Source organism: Bos taurus, chromosome 24 (genome assembly GCF_002263795.3).
Source record: "Bos taurus isolate L1 Dominette 01449 registration number 42190680 breed Hereford chromosome 24, ARS-UCD2.0, whole genome shotgun sequence".
NCBI lineage: Eukaryota > Metazoa > Chordata > Mammalia > Artiodactyla > Bovidae > Bos > Bos taurus.
Genome location: NC_037351.1, coordinates 49224568 through 49241333, shown reverse-complemented (window position 1 = coordinate 49241333; position 16766 = coordinate 49224568). Strand labels below are relative to the sequence as shown.

At 44.4% G+C, this 16766-nt stretch overlaps 1 protein-coding gene across 1 annotated transcript in view; it reads right to left on the bottom strand.

The window, feature by feature from the left end:
• Positions 1–20: 20 nt before the first annotated feature.
• Positions 21–16766, bottom strand: part of LIPG (lipase G, endothelial type) — a 33517-nt gene continuing 16771 nt past the window's right edge. The window contains exons 6-10 of the mRNA XM_002697766.6: positions 10513–10755; positions 9482–9602; positions 8335–8553; positions 4609–4713; positions 21–2415 (exon numbers count right to left, since the gene is read on the bottom strand). Coding sequence (XP_002697812.2) covers positions 2394–2415; positions 4609–4713; positions 8335–8553; positions 9482–9602; positions 10513–10755 — 710 coding nt within the window. The 3' untranslated portion in view covers positions 21–2393. The remainder of the gene's footprint in view (positions 2416–4608; positions 4714–8334; positions 8554–9481; positions 9603–10512; positions 10756–16766) is intronic.

Below are 16766 nucleotides of genomic sequence, written 5' to 3'. Positions count from 1 at the left end.
CCGAGATGCTAGACCACGAAGAATTTTGTAGATTTTTATTATTTTACTAGTAAAATTTTTAATCTTGAAAATGGTTAATCATAAAGTAAAAACTAACCATACATTTGTTTTTATACATTATATACACTTGAGAAATAAATAGCATTCTAAGCATTTAAAAAAGCATCATTATATACAAATAAGGCTTCTAGCCAAATGTATAAATACAAGACCCACTGAGGATTCCATTCCCAAGGCTTCCATTACAAATGCAGGAGCAGAAAGTGATCAGGATGCACAGTCATAACACTAACTTTACTTTGTCTAGAAAGCAGTCACAGAAGCGACAGGAAAAGCACACGACTGGATTGAGAAAATACTTTGAACTGAGGTCTTTGACTGGTTATGTCTTCAGAAGTTTGGCATTGAACAATGATACAACTTTGGCACAAGACAGATGAAAACAATGTCCTTTAAAAACCTAGTGTTCATCCCTCAGTCATGTCCAGCTCTTTGTGATTCCATGGACTGTAGCCCTACAGACTCTTCTGTCCATGGAATTCTCCAGGCAAGAATACTGGAATGGGTAGCTATTCCCTTCTCCAGGGATCTTCCTGACCCTGGTGGCTAAGACAGCAATGAGTCCACCTGCAATGCAGAAGATCCAGGTTCAGTCCCTGGGTTGGGAAGATCCCCTGGAGAAGGGCATGGCAACTCACTCCAGTATTCTTGCCTGGAGAATCCCGTGGACAGAGGAGCCTGGCGGGCTACAGTCCGTGGGGTCACAAAGAGTCGGACATGACTGAACAGCTAACACTAACGCTTAAAAACCTAAGTACAGAGAAAATAGCTCTTCCCCCAACCCCACCTGCCATCACAACTCCTTCCAAATAATATTCATCCATAAGAGTCCTAACCCCTTAGCACAGTTGTCCTCCCAGTTCTATATTAATAAAAGGGTTTAGGGTTTCATGGATGGCTCTGAAAAACCTTCCTTGTTTGTCACGTCTAGGGCATGTTGGTGGGAAATGGCTGTAGGAGAACTGGTGAAGTTGTAGAGATGTGCATACCATGGGCTTTGGCTCCAGGAAGTCTGGGTCCTCACCTGGCTCCACTACCAACCTGATATATAATTCTAGGCCCATGGCTGAACCTCACTAAGCCTTGGTTTTGTAACATAGAGATAATAGTGGCTACCCTGCTCACCTTCTGTTATGAGTCTCTAAATAAGTGATGCATGTTCAAATCTTTTGAAAATTACAAAAGGATTCCTCAGATATCATGTATATTCATTCAAACCAAGATCTAGAAGTAGGGGCTTTTCGAAGAAGTTCAGCACAGAAAGGGCACTGGTATTTGAACAAGATAATTCAAGAAGGAACAAGGATGGCATTAATTACATCTTGGCATCTGCTGTGTGCTGGTTTCCATATGAACAGACATGTGTAATCCCCTCCCATCTTCCTACACAGAAGAGATTTTGCCAATCATATCCAGCAATTGGTCACCATTCTGTCCCCAGGACGTATGACACTGCTGGTGATCAAAGATGTCACTCTGAAGGAGGATGCATGTCAACTACGAAGAAATAGGTAGAAACCACTTGAAGCCTCAGGGTCTTACATCCAACTCTTACATCCTATAGCCCCTCAGTGCCCCTCGTGCATAGTCCTGGATCATCTAAACTGGAAGCAAGTCTAGACATCCCAAACCCGTCAGGCTTCAAATGAGGAGAGGGTCTGCAGAAATTTACTAAGGTGCCTACTGCCACTTGCTAACTGTCAGTGCTTAGCAAGTATTTGTCCAATCAAAAATGAGCAATGGAAAAAATAAGAAAGCCAATGATACGTGCTTTAGAGAGGAAGTTGGGGAGCAGGACGGAATAAAATATAACTGGGACATATTACCAGTTACCCACTGAACCACAAGGGTGAGAGTTTCTGCACCTCCCAGACCTACTGTCCCCTCCCTGGGTGAACAAGGTCCCAGGTCCTGACATCAGCCAGCTCCCAGCAGAAAGACTTCTCACTCAAGTCAGGTGAGGCCAGGCAGCGGACAGCCTTCCACACAGAGGCACTCAGAGCCCGTGACCCTTGTCAGGTGAAGCACAGGCTCATGCAGTCACTGAGAAACCAGCCTGGTGGGCGCAGAGGTCGGGCGGCAGCCCTTTGCTCGCGGACCTGGAGGGAGAGCAGTGCTAGAGCAGTAGCAAGGCCAGCAGGCACGGCGGTGCGCGCTCCCCTCCGGCGAGAAGTCCCAGCCTTCGTGGGAGGCACAGAGCCGCCCTGAGAGCAGGCTCCTCCCAGTGCTCCAGGGACAGGGTCAAGCCAGGTCCTCCCATCAGGTGGCTCCTCCACTGTAACGTCCCTCCACGGGCTTGGAAGTCGGGTGGGTGGGGGGCCCTGCAGGCACCCTCAGAGATGCTCCACGGTTGGACTGAAAGGAACCATGTGGGGGCGGAGTTGTTAGTTGGCTTCGCAGCTATGCACCTCTGCTTACCACAAGACCAAGCTTTATTCCACTCCTCTCTGCCTGTTTTACCTTCTTCCCTTTCAGAACAAATGGAGAGAGTTCTGAGTGCTCTTTCCTCCCCCTCCCCCAAAAAGCCACAGAATCAACTTGAGAAACACCACATCAGGGCCCACTCTGGGTTCCTGACTCCCTACACCTCAGTGCTGACACCTGCATATTTAGCAGAATAATCACCTTCAGCATGCACGTATATGCACGCGCGTGCACACACACACACACACACACACACACACACACACACACGCAACCGCAGGGAAAACCATCAAGTCCTCTTTGCTTTGCTCTAAAAACACAGGAGAGCCTGCAATATGACAGGAAGTGGACAGAGTCAAGAGATCTTGGTTCTAAATCTCAGCTACACTAACGCACGATGGAGCCTCTCGGAGCCTCAGTCTCCTTTTCTGTGAACAGCTTTCGTAGCTGGAGAGAGACTACTGAAGGTGTAACACAAGTTCAGAGATGTCACCACTTCCTGGCGCTAATTTATTACTGGGGATCCTGTTGTTTTCTATTCCTTTGAGGGCAAAGGAAAGGACAACTTGTTTTCTCAAAGAGATATTTTAAGAGAATTATGGCATTCTCAACTGTTAGGAAGTTCTGGAGTGGGAAAAAAAGTATGTCAGAATAGCAGTCCTTCCCGGGTGTGCAATTTACATGGCTGTTCCAAGAATCAGTGAAATCAAAATGTGTGGAAGCACTTGGAAAGGTATAAATTTAAATACAGACATGAAGAATTAAAATTATTATCATAGCAGAAAATCTTGTAAGCCTACTCTAAACTGAGTCTCTTAATTAAATGAGCAGTTTTCAGGATGCCACAAGTCCTATGATCTCCAAGTGTATGGTCACGTTGATGCTTCTGAACAGAAGACAGAACAGCCAGGCTGTAGCTCAACCCTCAGGGCTGGCAGACAGCTAATCACAGAGGGAACCCAGCATGGGTGCAGCTGCTTGATAATTGATACCCAGATCGAGGCGTGGTGACTCATCTGAGCAAGTGGAACCTCCACGCTCAAGAAAGAACACAGGCTTTCGAGTAAACCAACTGCTTCAAATCCTCACTCTGTTGTCACCAACTGAGGGACCTGAAAAGAGTGACCTAACCTCCCTGAGTCTCAGGTCCCCCAGCTGCCCACAAGGTTAACAGCACCAGCATCGTGGACTTGATCAAAGTAAATGAGATGCTGTATGGAAGCACAAACGCAGGGTGGGCGCATCTACATGCTGGGTAGCCTTGTTATTTGGTACCTCTGACTGGACCAGGGGTTGGGACCTGGGGGGTGGGTCTCCCTCCTGCTCAGCAGGCATTTAGGCTCAGAGGGTGTGTGACTGAGGCCCCTTCTGATGGACCCACTGCTTCATACCACAGGATCAGCCTTCCTCAATTCTGAAATGATGAGACTCCAGCACAGGGCAAGAGGGACACCGAAGCAAGATGACCCCTTTGTCTGATTCAGTGATGTGCACATTGAACATTCCTGCTTCTCAGAAAGGGAGAAAGTTGGACTTCCCTGGTGGTCCAGTGGTTAGAACTCCATGCTTCCAATGCAGGGGTCACAGGCTTGATCCCTGGTTGGGAAACTAAGATCCCATATGCCTCACGGCCAGAAAAGAGAAAGGGGGAGAGTTGCCTACTTAAATCCACTCACACCAACTTGGGTCCCAGAAAATCTTAAAAGGGGAGCAAGCCTTGTGCTTCTCCCTTACTCCGCCTAACTCCCCACTCCACCCTGGTGCCCAGAAGGCAACCAGGAGCCCTGGAACTTCCCACAGCCCCGGTCACTACACAGAAATTCAATCTAAGATGGGAACATGGGTACCAAGCTTGGGGACTTAGTCACTGAAAGACCTCATTCCAGCAGGACCACGGCTGTGACACCCACAGGGTGAAGCAGAACAAGAGGCAAAGGGACATTCACAGCATCCAACATCCTGCCACACTGATTCATATATGTCCTTCCAGCAGAAGGTCGGCCTCATAAAGGAAGGGACATCATCTGCTTTTGTTGGCTTCTATGTCCCAACTGCCCAGACGTACATCCAGCCTGGGGGCCCGTCAACAGGCACTGCATGAACCGCTGAGCACATCCTGCTTACCTGGTTTGATTTTTCATTCTCCAGCCATCCAGACACTTGTGAAACCAGAGCTCTTGGCCAGGCGATATAAGGGTGTTCTCAAGATCTTCTGCACAAAAAGTCAATCTAGAAGGAAAAAGAAACCACTGATGTAGCCAAAACTCCAAGGGTAGGGACACAGCTGTGCGTCAGCCATACCGTGCTTTCTGGATCCAAGGCAGATGGAGTAAGAAGAAAAGAGAAGTTTTCATCTCGCGCATCCTGACTCAAGACCCTTCAGAACTCCCCACCACTGCTATAAGCACACCAAAAGGGTCTCACTTTGATGTCTCCCATGATTTGGCTCATGCAGCCTTTAATCACACCCCTTCCACCTTCTTCCCTCTGTCTGTCCAAATGGCCACCTGACTTCCAAGGCATAGCCTCTCTGAAGCCTCCCTGACTGCTTGAGACCTTACTAAGCTAACCCTCTGTTGACTTCCCAGTTTAATGAATTGGCATATCCTTGTATAAATGTCATTTTTGTTACTGTCATTACTTCCTATGGCACAGAGTTAATAGCAAAGGTGTTATCTCATTTAACACATTATATCATGCCTTGAATAGCTGTGGATTCCTGTATCTGTAGGGGACTATAAACTCCTTGAGTGAAGGAACTCAAGGTCCCTCCAGCATGGTGTCCAGAAATACCCACTGACAAGCATAACTGGAACTCAGCTGTGAGTCAATAGAAAAGATTCAGGAAGTAGACAACAAAGATCACAGGAAGAATCAGTAGTCTTAAAACTATTTCAGCTATAACGTACAGCCCAACTTCCAGCCCATCAGCCTTGGTGATGTGTGGTCAGTGTGACCCCATGGCCTGTAAATCTGACCATGATGCTTACCAGTAGGACAAAAGTCACATTCTGAACACTCTTCCAAACTTTTACCAGGAAACCCAAACAGCCCATAAATACCCATTACACTCAATCAGAAAATACAAATGAAAACAGCAGTAAATAACCAAGTCACACCCAAAGGAATGGCAAGAATATCCACCAAAGGAGGGGGAAAAAGAGAACTTTTACTCATTGACTGAGATGAAAAATTAGTCCAAGGACTTTGGAAAGGGATTAATATCCAGTCCAGTTGGTAAATACATATACTATAACCCAGTGATTTAACATGCCCCCAAGAAGCCCATGGGCTTCCCAGGTAGCTCAGCTTGTAAAGAATCCGCCTACAATGCAGGAGACCCAGGTTTGATTCCTGAGCCAGGAAGATCCCCTGGAGGAAGGATAGGCTACCCTCTCCAGTATTCTTGGGCTTCCCTGGTGGCTTAGACAGTTAAGAATCTCCCTGCCATGCGGGAGACCTGGGTTTGATCCCTGGGTTGGGATGATCCCCTGGAGAAGAGAAAGGCTACCCACGCCAAGGCAGGAGCTGCAGGAGACATGGGTTTGATCCCTGGGTTGGGAAGATCCCCTGGAGAAGGAAAGGGTAACGCATTCCGGTATTCTTGCCTGAAGAATCCCCATGGACAGAGGAGCCTGGAGGGCTAGAGTCCCTGGGGTCGCAGAGTCAGACATGACTAACTAAGCACAGGAAGCCCTGACACATGTGCACAAGGAAAATATCCCAGGATGGTCTTCTCAGCACTACTTATGACTGCAAGAAAGTAACAACAAGTAAATATTCAGCAGAACAATGGTGACACCACTGTTTGTTCAGTGATGGCTTGCATACAGGAGTTAAACATGAATGACACTCAGTCCCTCAGTCATGTTTGACTCTTGGCGACCCCATGGACTGTAGCCTGCCAGGCTCCTCTGTCCATGAGATTTGTTAGGCAAGAATACCGGAATGGGTTACCCTTTCCTTCTCCAGGGGATCTTCCCAACCCAGGGATCAAACCCGTGTCTCCTGCAGCTCCTGCCTCGGCAGGCAGATTCTTTACCACCGAGCCTCCTGGGAAGCCTAAACATGAATAGATGGGATCGATATGTGTTGTATAAATTTCATAAACTATGTTGAATGGAGAAAAGCAACTTTGAAAGGAATATCCACTCATGTAAACTTCAGAAGCAACCAAAACAATTCTACAGGTTGCGCATGGATAGAAGTAGTGAAAGTATAAACATCATGAAGAGGGAAACGCTAACACGTGTTAATGTTGGAAGATTAGTACAGTTGGTTTGAAAGGGCAGGAGTCAGGCAGCAGAGGGGCTTCTGATTCACCTGTAATGTTTTACTTTTTAAAATCTCATATCTGAAACCAATATGGAAAATGGTTCACATTTGTTAAGGCTCGGTGGTTTATTAGATTTGCTTCCATCTTTCAGGACTTCCCTGATGGTCCAGGGGTTAAGACTCCATGTTTCTACTACATGGGGCACAGGTTCGATCCTTGGTTGGGGAACTAACATCCCGCACGCTGTGCAATGTGGCCAAAAGAGAAAGTACCGAAAATAAAAAATGATCACCTTTCAGCTGCCACACGTCGGCACAGGCTGCACTTTCAAGCATCAAGAGACAGAGAAAGACACACGATTATCTAGACCACAGCCTTTGTGCTAATAGTTCCCTTCAGTGGGCACCCACCCCTATCACACCCCAGTGCCCAGGTCTCTAGACCAGAATCACTCAGGTGAGTGACCCAAGCCTCCACCCCTGCATGGCCAAGAGGCAATGTACGTGACAGATGAAAATGAGACACTTGAAGAACTGTAATGGAGAGGTACAGAGAGTGGAGCCTGCTTCCCGTCGACCCAAGGCTGGCAGTGACCTCCCAGGGGCTGGCTGAAGGATCTGGCCAAGGAAACTCTCCTCTCTTGACAAATGTCCTCCAGGTTTCCTGGCTCCCACTTAGCCAGAAGCTGCTCAGAGAGTCAAGGCACATTTCAGAGGCTGATTTAGGCATTGATTTCTCATGTTAGGCTTGGTTAACAGACATGTGGAAACTGCCAGTTGCCATAGCACAGAGGAATCTCTGTTCCTTGATGTTAGGGCCCCACCCACGTCCTGGAGTCAGAGCTTCCCAAGGAGGGGTAGAATGCTCTGAAGATAGGATGTCAGGGAAGCTAGGACCCCCACAGATCTCATGCAACTTCTGTTTGTATAGACCCCGGAGCAAACAGATTAACAAACAGCACTCCTAGTCCAGTGATTAAGAATCTCTGCTTCCACTGCAAGGGGCACGGGTTTGACCCCTGGTTGGGGAACTAAGATCCCACATGCTACCTCGTGCAGCCAGAAAAAAGTAATTGAACTCGTACTAGAGCATATTAACCAATATTAAAACAAAACAAGGCAGCTCTCCTAAAGTGCCCTGTCCAGGAGAAGCCCCCTTCCTCCAGGCCAGCACAGGAATTGGCAAATGGAACAAGGGCTGGGTTCCAGCCTCCACTTGCCCACCCCTCTCAGCCCAGGGCCTGTGACTAGGGCACAAGCTGCACAAATTGATCTGGGATTCAGTCTTCCTTGCAAAGCATTTGTGGTTTTGCCCACGTGCTTTGGATAGGAAAAGATGGAAGGTGCATGCTTGCAGGAGGAGATGACAACCCCCTCCAGTATTCTTGCCCAGAGAATGCCATGGACAGAGGAACCTGGTAGGCTACAGCCCATAGGGTCACAAAGAGTCAGACACGACTGAAGCGGCTTAGCACACCCTTCGCACACTCACTGAGCCAAGGAAAGGATTTGCAGAGGCACACGCCCTCTGCTGACCACGGACACAGGACAGGAAGAGGGTCATGAGGAACTTACCTCCGCTGGGTTTCCCCAGACTTGACCCGGATGCGTCTGATATGCAGCTCCTGCTTGGAGCCGCGGGACTGAGTCAGGTAGCTGCGAAGCTCCTTCCACAGGTTGTACCAGGACTGAGACTTGCCCTCCCACGTGAGTTTGATCTTTAGGAGGTCTCCCAAGTCCTCCTCGGTGTAGACCAGGAAGGTGTTGGTGGCATTCAGCCCGATCTGCTCCACCCTGTGAAGGGAGAGGAAAGCTGGTCTCCATCCCCTACTGCCTGGAGACTGCGGCACCGTGCGAGGTGACACATGACAGCCCTTGCCCCTCACGGATGGGAGAGAAATGCGCAAGAGGCCCCTCTTGCCACACCCTCCACGTCCCGGCAGCAGGAGCAGCAATGGAAGCTCAGCTGTGCCGCACGTGAGCAGAGAGCTAACACCACGCACAGCACCCCAGCTTCCTATGCAGTGCTTGGGAACCTGAGCATCTCACCATGTAGGCGACTTCCTTGTGAGGGGACAGGATCAGGAAAGAACAGAAAAGAAGTCACATCCCCATTCAGTGACATCTCACCCCCTCAGCCCATGGGCATCCATCTCCCCGCCTCTGGAACTCCCAGCCCCTCCTGTCTGTCCCTCTCGCTCAGCACCTAGGGGAGCCTGCCTCTCCCCATCTGTGTGCATGAGTGTGTGCACACAAGTCTGGACCCCCCGCTCAGCCCCCGGCCTTGAGAGCAAGTACCCTGATTGCATTCCTTGGCAATCCCAGCATTACTCAGCAGGGCACTTTGCACCTTACAAGTGCTCAACCGGTCCACACTGATTTCCATGTGCCCCTCCCACAGATAATGGGAAACGGGCCACGGATGACATGTTTCAGGTTCCAAATTTCCTAAAGCCTCGGGAATCAGGTGTTGTCTGAATGAAACAGCAGTTTCTGCCCAGCTGATCCAGCAGATTCTCACGCTGCTGATTCATCCCAGGAGCTTCCCTCCCAGAAATGTTGTGAGCTCAGGGCTCCGGGGAGAGTGTGAAACAGGAGGGACAAACCACCCAGCACCTCCCCGGCACGCAGACTCGCTCCCCTGCAAGTGCTCACATGCCCCTGCGCACTCTCTCCGGCTTATTCTTTGTCTTGCACCCAGCAAAGAAAACCCATGACTTACATTTCCAAAGACAGAACCTGGGAGTCTGCGTTGGTGCCATAAAGGGTGACATAAAAGGTGGGCTCCATCTCTCCCATGTTTTTGTAGCTGAAGACATGGATTTTCATCTGATAATGGTAAACTGCAGAGATGGCAGAACAAAGACATTTGTGAGCCTCACTTGTCATCTTAGGACACCCTGACCCAAAGTGAGTCACCCACCACAGTGAGTTTTTAGGGACTGACATCCTTTTGGTCCAGCCCAACCTCTAATCTCCCTCTGACTTCATTCTCTCCAGTGGCCTAAGAGGTCACTGCAGTATAGAAGAAGGAGCCTTCTGTGATGACCTGGAGGGGTGGGATGGAGGGGGCGGGAGGGAGGCTCAAGAGGGAGATATATAAGTATATCCTGCCTTGAATAGGATACTCAAGTACATAAGTATATATATATATATACATATATATATATATATACACATATATATATATATATACTTATAGCTGATTCACTGACACATATGGTAAAACAATTATCTCTCCAATTAAAAATTTTAATAAAAGGAAGAAGGAGACCTGAACTTGGAGTTTGGGAGAACTTTAGGGGACTCTGACCTCGATACCTTTCAGCTATGTGACCTTGAATAAAGGAACAAGGTATTAACCTCTTGAACTTCAATTTCCTTATATGTAATATAATACCCACAAAACTTTTGGTTTTATAACATGTTATAAAAATGTAAGATATCATTTCAATTCCCTGTTGGGCCTATCTCTGATCATTTTGATAATCAAATGAGAAAACAAATATGAAAAGCTAAATGCAAGATAGAATTTTTAAGTTATTGATATTGCGATCATAGAGTGATAATTCACAACACCAAAGAAGCCCCCATCATTTACTTTCAAATATTTAACTTTCCTAGGGCATGCACAATATAATCTGGTTCGCAATGATGTGTTCAAACTGCAGGGATGTGCCTGTTATACAGCATGGTATTTGGAAGTAGGAAAAGGTCCTTTTTCAGGGCAAGGTGGACAGGGATGAAGGTTACCTCTGAAAGGCATGCCCGCCCGGGTTTTTAGGTACATTTTGCTGTTCCTCTTGTTCCTTGTTTTCTTGGCATTGTAGCCGATGCTATTACAACGGTTCTTCCTGCAACTGAGACAGATTCCCTTTTTGAAGCGGTTGGAGTCTGTGCACTGGAACGCAAAGCTCGGCTTGTCCTGATTCACCAGGGAGTCGACAAAAAGATGTACTGCCCGCTCATGCTCACATTTCAGCACCTCTGCAATGGCTGGGAGAGAAGGAGACGGAGACCGTCAGGACAGAGCTGCTCCTCGGTGATTTGCCTGCTCCATCAGTAAGGGCTCACGCATCAGTTATCACCATTTTTCATGTCACGATTCATATGCTTGTTTGTGTCATTCTTAACACGTGCTGTGCTCTGTTTAGAACTGAAGGCTAGTCCTGCCACTGAACTGCTTGCCCTCCAGGTAAGAAGACCGCACCAATACACACAAAGCAATAAAGAGCAAGGGAGTACGCAGGACAAGCACTAAACAGGGTGATAGAGATCAGTTGTGCAGGAGGAGTCACTAAGTCCTGACGGAGTTGTGTGGTCACAAAATACTGGAAATGGATCTGATGCTAAACATCATCTAGTCCAGGGATCAGCAAACTATACCTTGCAGGCTGGTCCATATTTAGTAAAGTCTTATTGGAACACAGCCACACTCATTCATTTGCCTGTTGTCTCTGGCTACTTCCACGCTATGGCAGCAGAGTAGAGTTTTGAAACAAAGAGACTGATGGCTTGCAAAGCTGAAGATACTCACTAACTGACTCTCTATTAAATGTTTGCCAACCTCATTCTAGTTCTTTCAATTAGAGATGATGACCCACAGGCCCTTAAAGCTGAAGTCATTTGCTCAGGGTCACAGAGCCAATTGGTTGCAAAGTTAGGAGCATAATTTGAATTTTTCTGACCCAGAGTAATTATTATTTCTTGCAACCAGAGTCTAAAGCCAATAGTTCTAGTAAATCCTGGGACCTTCAGAAACATTTGGCAACGCTTCCCCTTTCCCTCCTCATTAACATCACCAGACTTAAAAAATGCCATCATCTGATCACTTGAGGCAGGGCTGCACTCCCCTTGCATAAACTCCCAAGCCCCGCAGGACCCCTTGGATGTTACATAACACCTTGGGAGAGGGCAACCTAAGACTCAGTGACAGAGTAGGGCATACAAAAAGCAGAGCATCAGAGTAGAGAGAGCCAACTGGGGTCAAGACTTAGAAATCCTAAAAGACTGAGGATGCAAGGCAGTGAGCAAATGAGAAACCCAGCCCATCAGTTTCAGCAGCAAATTCAGTTTTGCCCAAGACTGCTGGGAATAGGCTTAGGCATTCAGGAAGACAGACTTGTTAGTGAGTGAGGAAGTGTCTTGATTTTACTTCTTTATTTTTTTTTATTATTATTATTTTTTTAATTTTATTTTATTTTTAAACTTTACATAATTGTATTAGTTTTGCCAAATATCAAAATGAATCCATCACAGGTATACATGTGCTCCCCATCCTGAACCCTCCTCCCTCCTCCCTCCCCATACCATCCCTCTGGGTCGTCCCAGTGCACTAGCCCCAAGCATCCAGTATCATGCATTGAACCTGGACTGGCATCTCGTTTCATACATGATATTTTACATGTTTCAATGCCATTCTCCCAAATCTTCCCACCCTCTCCCTCTCCCACAGAGTCCATAAGACTGTTCCATACATCAGTGTCTCTCTTGCTGTCTCGTACACAGGGTTATTGTTATCATCTTTCTAAATTCCATATATATGCATTAGTATACTGTATTGGTGCTTTTCCTTCTGGCTTACTTCACTCTGTATAATAGGCTCCAGTTTCATCCACCTCATTAGAACTGATTCAAATGAATTCTTTTTAATGGCTGAGTAATACTCCATTGTGTATATGTACCACAGCTTTCTTATCCATTCATCTGCTGATGGACATCTAGGTTGCTTCCATGTCCTGGCTATTATAAACAGTGCTGCGATGAACATTGGGATACACGTGTCTCTTTCCCTTCTGGTTTCCTCAGTGTGTATGCCCAGCAGTGGGATTGCTGGGTCATAAGGCAGTTCTATTTCCAGTTTTTTAAGCAATCTCCACACTGTTCTCCATAGTGGCTGTACTAGTTTGCATTCCCACCAACAGTGTAAGAGGGTTCCCTTTTCTCCACACCCTCTCCAACATTTATTATTTGTAGACTTTTGGATCGCAGCCATTCTGACTGGTGTGAAATGGTACCTCATAGTGGTCTTGATTTGCATTTCTCTGATAATGAGTGATGTTGAGCATCTTCTCATGTGTTTGTTAGCCCTCTGTATGTCTTCTTTGGAGAAATGTCTATTTAGTTCTTTGGCCCATTTTTTGATTGGGTCATTTATTTTTCTGGAGTTGAGCTGTAGGAGTTGCTTGTATATTTTTGAGATTAGTTGTTTGTCAGTTGCTTCATTTGCTATTATTTTCTCCCATTCTGAAGGCTGTCTTTTCACCTTGCTGATAGTTTCCTTTGATGTGCAGAAGCTTTTACGGTTAATTAGGTCCCATTTCTTTATTTTTGCTTTTATTTCCGATATTCTGGGAGGTGGGTCATAGAGGATCCTGCTGTGATGTATGTCAGAGAGTGTTTTGCCTATGTTCTCCTCTAGGAGTTTTATAGTTTCTGGTCTTATGTTTAGATCTTTAATCCATTTTGAGTTTATTTTTGTGTATGGTGTTAGAAAGTGTTCTAGTTTCATTCTTTTACAAGTGGTTGACCAGTTTTCCCAGCACCACTTGTTAAAGAGATTGTCTTTAATCCATTGTATATTCTTGCCTCCTTTGTCAAAGATAAGGTGTCCATATGTGCGTGGATTTATCTCTGGGCTTTCTATTTTGTTCCATTGATCTATATTTCTGTCTTTGTGCCAGTACCATACTGTCTTGATAACTGTGGCTTTGTAGTAGAGCCTGAAGTCAGGTAGGTTGATTCCTCCAGTTCCATTCTTCTTTCTTAAGATCGCTTTGGCTATTCGAGGTTTTTTGTATTTCCATACAAATTGTGAAATTATTTGTTCTAGCTCTGTGAAAAATACTGTTGGTAGCTTGATAGGGATTGCATTGAATCTATAAATTGCTTTGGGTAGTATAGTCATTTTCACTATACTGATTCTTCCAATCCATGAACATGGTATATTTCTCCATCTATTAGTGTCCTCTTTGATTTCTTTCACCAGTGTTTTATAGTTTTCTATATATAGGTCTTTAGTTTCTTTAGGTAGATATATTCCTAAGTATTTTAGGAATGGAATTGTTTCCTTAATTTCTCTTTCAGTTTTCTCATTTTTAGTGTATAGGAATGCAAGGGATTTCTGTGTGTTGATTTTATATCCTGCAACTTTACTATAGTCATTGATTAGTTCTAGTAATTTTCTGGTGGAGTCTTTAGGGTTTTCTATGTAAAGCATCATGTCATCTGCAAATAGTGAGAGTTTTACTTCTTCTTTTCCAATTTGGATTCCTTTTATTTCTTTTTCTGCTCTGATTGCTGTGGCCAAAACTTCCAAAACTATGTTGAATAGTAATGGTGAAAGTGGGCACCCTTGTCTTGTTCCTGACTTTAGAGGAAATGCTTTCAATTTTTCACCATTGAGGATAATGTTTGCTGTGGGTTTGTCATATATAGCTTTTATTATGTTGAGGTATGTTCCTTCTATTCCTGCTTTCTGGAGAGTTTTTATCATAAATGAGTGTTGAATTTTGTCAAAGGCTTTCTCTGCATCTATTGAGATAATCATATGGTTTTTATTTTTCAATTTGTTAATGTGGTGTATTATATTGATTGATTTGCGGATATTGAAGAATCCTTGCATCCCTGGGATAAAGCCCACTTGGTCATGGTGTATGATCTTTTTAATGTGTTGCTGGATTCTGATTGCTAGAATTTTGTTAAGGATTTTTGCATCTATGTTCATCAGTGACATTGGCCTGTAGTTTTCTTTTTTTGTGGGATCTTTGTCAGGTTTTGGTATTAGGGTGATGGTGGCCTCATAGAATGAGTTTGGAAGTTTACCTTCCTCTGCAATTTTCTGAAAGAGTTTGAGCAGGATAGGTGTTAGCTCTTCTCTAAATTTTTGGTAGAATTCAGCTATGAAGCCATCTGGACCTGGGCTTTTGTTTGCTGGAAGATTTTTGATTACAGTTTCAATTTCTGTGCTTGTGATGGGTCTGTTAAGATTTTCTATTTCTTCCTGGTCGAGTTTTGGAAAGTTGTACTTTGCTAAGAATTTGTCCATTTCTTCCACGTTGTCCATTTTATTGGCATATAATTGGTGATAGTAGTCTCTTATGATCCTTTGTATTTCTGTGTTGTCTGTTGTGATCTCTCCATTTTCATTTCTAATTTTATTGATTTGATTTTTCTCCCTTTGTTTCTTGATGAGTCTGGCTAATGGTTTGTCAATTTTATTTATCCTTTCAAAGAACCAGCTTTTGGCTTTGTTGATTTTTGCTATGGTCTCTTTTGTTTCTTTTGCATTTATTTCTGCCCTAATTTTTAAGATTTCTTTCCTTCTACTAACCCTAGGGTTCTTCATTTCTTCCTTTTCTAGTTGCTTTAGGTGTAGAGTTAGGTTATTTATTTGACTTTTTTCTTGTTTCTTGAGGTGTGCCTGTATTGCTATGAACTTTCCCCTTAGGACTGCTTTTACCGTGTCCCACAGGTTTTGGGTTGTTGTGTTTTCATTTTCATTTGTTTCTATGCAAATTTTGATTTCTTTTTTGATTTCTTCTGTGATTTATTGGTTATTCAGCAGCGTGTTGTTCAGCCTCCATATGTTGGAATTTTTAATCGTTTTTCTCCTGTAATTGAGATCTAATCTTACTGCATTATGGTCAGAAAAGATGCTTGGAATGATTTCTATTTTTTTGAATTTACCAAGGCTAGCTTTATGGCCCAGGATGTGATCTATCCTGGAGAAGGTTCCATGTGCGCTTGAGAAAAAGGTGAAATTCACTGTTTTGGGATGAAATGTCCTATAGATATCAATTAGGTCTAACTGGTCTATTGTATCATTTAAAGTTTGTGTTTCCTTGTTAATTTTCTGTTTAGTTGATCTATCCATAGGTGTGAGTGGGGTATTAAAGTCTCCCACTATTATTGTGTTATTGTTAATTTCTCCTTTCATACTTGTTAGCATTTGTCTTACATATTGCGGTGCTCCCGTGTTGGGTGCATATATATTTATAATTGTTATATCTTCTTCTTGGATTGATCCTTTGATCATTATGTAGTGACCTTCTTTGTCTCTTTTCACAGCCTTTGTTTTAAAGTCTATTTTATCTGATATGAGTATTGCTACTCCTGCTTTCTTTTGGTCCCTATTTGCATGGAAAATCTTTTTCCAGCCCTTCACTTTCAGTCTGTATGTGTCCCCTGTTTTGAGGTGGGTCTCTTGTAGACAACATATGTAGGGGTCTTGTTTTTGTATCCATTCAGCCAGTCTTTGTCTTTTGGTTGGGGCATTCAACCCATTTACGTTTAAGGTAATTACTGATAAGTATGATCCCATTGCCATTTACTTTATTGTTTTGGGTTCGAACTTATATACCGTTTTTGTGTTTCCTGTCTAGAGAATATCCTTTAGTATTTGTTGGAGAGCTGGTTTGGTGGTGCTGAATTCTCTCAGCTTTTGCTTGTCTGAGAAGCTTTTGATTTCTCCTTCATACTTGAATGAGATCCTTGCTGGGTACAATAATCTGGGCTGTAGGTTATTTTCTTTCATCATTTTAAGTATGTCTTGCCATTCCCTCCTTGCTTGGAGAGTTTCTATTGAAAGATCAGCTGTTATCCTAATGGGAATTCCCTTGTGTGTTATTTGTTGTTTTTCCCTTGCTGCTTTTAATATTTGTTCTTTGTGTTTGATCTTTGTTAATTTGATTAATATGTGTCTTGGGGTGTTTCGCCTTGGGTTTATCCTGTTTGGGACTCTCTGGGTTTCTTGGACTTGGGTGATTATTTCCTTCCCCATTTTAGAGAAGTTTTCAACTATTATCTCCTCAAGTATTTTCTCATGGTCTTTCTTTTTGTCTTCTTCTTCTGGAACCCCTATGATTCGAATGTTGTAGCGTTTAATATTGTCCTGGAGGTCTCTGAGATTGTCCTCATTTCTTTTAATTCGTTTTTCTTTTATCCTCTCTGATTCATTTATTTCTACCATTCTATCTTCTAATTCACTAATCCTATCTTCTGCCTCT